Source organism: Opisthocomus hoazin, chromosome 7, assembly GCF_030867145.1.
Source record: "Opisthocomus hoazin isolate bOpiHoa1 chromosome 7, bOpiHoa1.hap1, whole genome shotgun sequence".
NCBI classification, from domain to species: domain Eukaryota; kingdom Metazoa; phylum Chordata; class Aves; order Opisthocomiformes; family Opisthocomidae; genus Opisthocomus; species Opisthocomus hoazin.
The window spans coordinates 57,792,246-57,795,672 of record NC_134420.1 but is presented as its reverse complement, the minus strand read 5'-3'; the positions used below and the strand labels follow the sequence as shown (position 1 = coordinate 57,795,672).

The following is a 3,427-nucleotide window of genomic DNA, read 5'->3' as shown; positions in this document are numbered from 1 at the left end:
GAGGATATCGCACCCACTAATGTGAACTAACACGGGCAAAGTAGGTGCATAATAGACAGGGCTAGGAGCTGCTAACCACTTCTGCACAATGGCATTAATAAGATTAACCTGGCCAATTAGCCGGTGCAGCGGAGATCAAGCCTAAACCTGGGGCCTTTCAAAAAAGCCCCGCTAATGGAAAGGATTACGTTAATTTCATTAATTCTCAATACACAGACCCGGGCTCCTTTCACTCCTTTGTGTAACCCCCACCTCTTCCCCACCAAAAAGGGGGAGAGAGAGAGAAAAAAAAAGTCAAATCTGGTTTTGTTTGTCATCTGCATATTACCAGGAACTAAATCCAGGATGACGTCGCCTGGGTATAAAAAAGGGAAGAGGTTCAGATGGATTATACTCCGAGCAGCCCTCTGGGTTGGGATCAGTAAACAGGCGAGAGTCGAGGGGGGAAAGTTCCAGGGGTGGGTCCTGCGCGCACACGCACAGCCGCTCACGCACACATCCATGCACAGGCACACCCGCACACTCTGCCCGCAAGCTGCCCTCGGAGAACGCTCTGCTCTCTTCTCTCCGATCCCTTTTTAAGATTTAGCCGAAAAAGTTTCGATCCCGTGTCTCACCAGCCTCCCCCTCCCTCTCCCCCCTCCCCGCCGCCGCCACCTTCCCTCCCTCCCTCCCTCCCTCCCTCCTTCCCCCCTCCCGCCCTCGGCCGGTCCCCGCCGCCCTGCCCCGGCCCGGTTTGGGGCATGCCTGTCAGCATGTTCAGCATCGACAACATCCTGGCGGCCAGACCTCGCTGCAAGGACTCGGTGCTGCTCCCCCCGAGCTCCGCGCCCGTCGTCTTCCCCGGCCTCCACGGGGACTCCCTCTACGGCGGCTCCTCCGACTACGGCGGGTTTTACTCCCGGGCGGTGGCACCCTCCTCCGCGCTGCCGTCGGCCGTCACCGGATCCCGGCTCGGCTACAACAACTACTACTACGGGCAGCTGCATCTGCCGGCGTCCCCCGTGGGCCCTTCGTGCTGCGGGGCCGTGCCGCCCCTGGGAGCCCAGCAGTGCTCCTGCGTCCCCCCCGCAGGTAAGGCGGCCGTCCCGCCTCGGACGGGGCGGACAAGGGGCTCCCGCAGCCGCGGGGATATGGGGCGGGAGGCCCGCAGGGGGGGTGGGGGTGGCGGGGTGGGGGGGGAGAAGCGATCTCACGCAACGCCTGTGGTGGTCTCGTCTGTCTGTCCGTAGGTTACGAGGGCACCGGGTCAGTGCTGATGTCCCCTGTTCCCCATCAGATGTTGCCCTACATGAACGTGGGCACTTTGTCCCGGACGGAGCTGCAGCTGCTGAACCAGCTGCACTGCCGGCGGAAAAGGCGGCACCGGACCATCTTCACCGACGAGCAGCTGGAAGCGCTGGAAAACCTCTTCCAGGAAACCAAATACCCAGACGTGGGCACCAGGGAACAGCTGGCCAGAAGGGTGCATTTAAGAGAGGAAAAAGTGGAGGTATTTCGCTTTCCTTCGCCCCCCTTGCACCCTCTCCCGTCCGCGTTTAAAGGCGCTCGGGCCGGTGGGACCTCGGCGCGGCCCCGGCGAGCTGGAGGCGGAGAGGGAGAGCAACAGGTTTGCCGCGGGGAAAGTCAGGATTTTATTATTCTTATTATTGTTAATTATTATTATGAGTGTTTCCAAGCGCCTCTCCGGGGGCGGCTGGCCGAGGCGGCGGCCCGGCTGCGAGCGGGGGTCGGCCGCAGGCGCTCAGCCTCCCGCCCCGAGCGCGGCGGCCGGGCGAGGGGGGCTCCGGCGGGGCGGAGGGCAGCCTGCCGCTTCGCGTCGTCCTGTCTGTGGGTTGGTTTTTTTCCCCCGAGTAATTTAATCCCTCAACGTAACAGGTTTGGTTCAAAAACCGCCGGGCGAAGTGGAGGAGGCAAAAGCGCTCGTCTTCGGAGGAGTCAGAAAACGCGCAGAAATGGAATAAAGCGTCCAAAACGTCTCCGGAGAAGAGGCAAGAGGAAGGGAAAAGCGACTTGGACTCCGACAGCTGATACCTCGCGGGGGGAACATTTCCCGTGGACTGTCGGATGCGCTCCCGGAGGATGCTACTAATCTTGCACAAGCTCTGCCTTGTTGGAGGGGGAAAATATCTGTATATAATGTACCACGCCCCGAGCTGTTGCCGTGTAAATAAAATGTGTTGCGGAGGTGTTGCACAGGTAGACGGCGGCGCGTTTGTTGCCCCGTGGGCCGCAGGGAGAGGAGAGGAGGGCGGCGGTGCCCCGCTCCCCGGGGAGCAGGGCCGGCCTTGCCGCCGCGGCCGCTCTTTTCGGGAGGCCTCTCGCTGTTCGGGGGGCAGCCGGGCCCGCCGCTCACCCGCTCGCTGCGGGCCGAGGGGCGATGTCGGATTTTTCACCCCGAAGCGAAGCGGCGGGCGCCCGGCCCGGCCCCCGGGGCAGCCCCGCCGAGGTCGGGCCCGGCAGCGGGGAGGGGGGGGGAGGGGGGCAAACCTCCCTCCTCCTCCCGGAGCTCCTCGCCGGGCGATACCTCCCCGTCCGTCGATCTGTCCGTCCGTCCGAGCGCTTCTCCCCGCGGACAGCCCGAACTCTGAGGAAAGGTTCGCAGGCAAAGCAACCCCGGCCCCGCGCCCGTTGTCCTGCCTGCTGTCCCCGCGCTTCTCGTCCCCTCGCTCCGCGGTTGCGCCTTGCCGAGTTTCCAAAGAGTTTGCCTCTGATCCCCGTTTAGAAAAGCTGTCTAACTACGCCGGTGTGCAAAAGTGCTGTGAATCAATTTTCAGCCGTTATCAGGTGAGTTACGCGTAGGAGGAGGTACAAGCCCTCGTGTGCTGCTCCTGGGGATGTTTCAAGAGGGAGTTGCTAATGAATGTTTTCCCCGCTTTGAGACAGCACCTTCGCAACTGCGAGAGCTGTGACAGCCTCGTCTCATTTTACTCTTCTCTCTATGAGGGCCTTGTAAAAGAGACGTCTGTTCTCCCAGTAAAATTCACATTCATTTTCCTTACACTTTTTTTTCCTGTGACTCCCTATTTCTTGGTGCTTGGCCCTTCAGGTCAGAGCCACCGTGGTTTCCCCATGTCATCTTGCTTAGAAAGACCTTTCCCTCTGCTTGTCTACAAAGACTCTCTATAAAATGTAGAACAAATGACCCGAAGGTGTAAAGCCAATGCAGATAACCTCTGGCTGGAAATCTTTGTTCTGTGCCTTTCGTTCAGAAGTTAAGTGGTAGTGAGCTGATTTTCCTGAAGTGTGGCCAATGCCCAAACTCACCTGTGTTGATTCAGCTCATCTAGCTCAGACAAGAGATTGGTTTATACATGTGTTCACCATCGCTTCCAGTGACACTAGAAAGGGTCAGCTGCTGTGTTGCTTGTCCTTGTGGTTTTCTTCCCCTTCCCGATATAGCCAGCTTTTTATGGGTGTTGTACTG

General features: G+C 59.7%; 1 protein-coding gene across 1 annotated transcript; it reads left to right on the top strand.

The window, feature by feature from the left end:
• The first annotated feature begins 345 nt into the window (after positions 1–345).
• GSC (goosecoid homeobox) lies at positions 346–2,080 on the top strand. Its single transcript, XM_075427341.1, is given in 5 exon segments — positions 346–470; positions 472–730; positions 732–1,074; positions 1,233–1,492; positions 1,879–2,080. Coding segments are annotated over 5 exon segments (1,140 nt in total). The 3' UTR covers positions 2,032–2,080.
• The last annotated feature ends 1,347 nt before the right edge of the window (positions 2,081–3,427 follow it).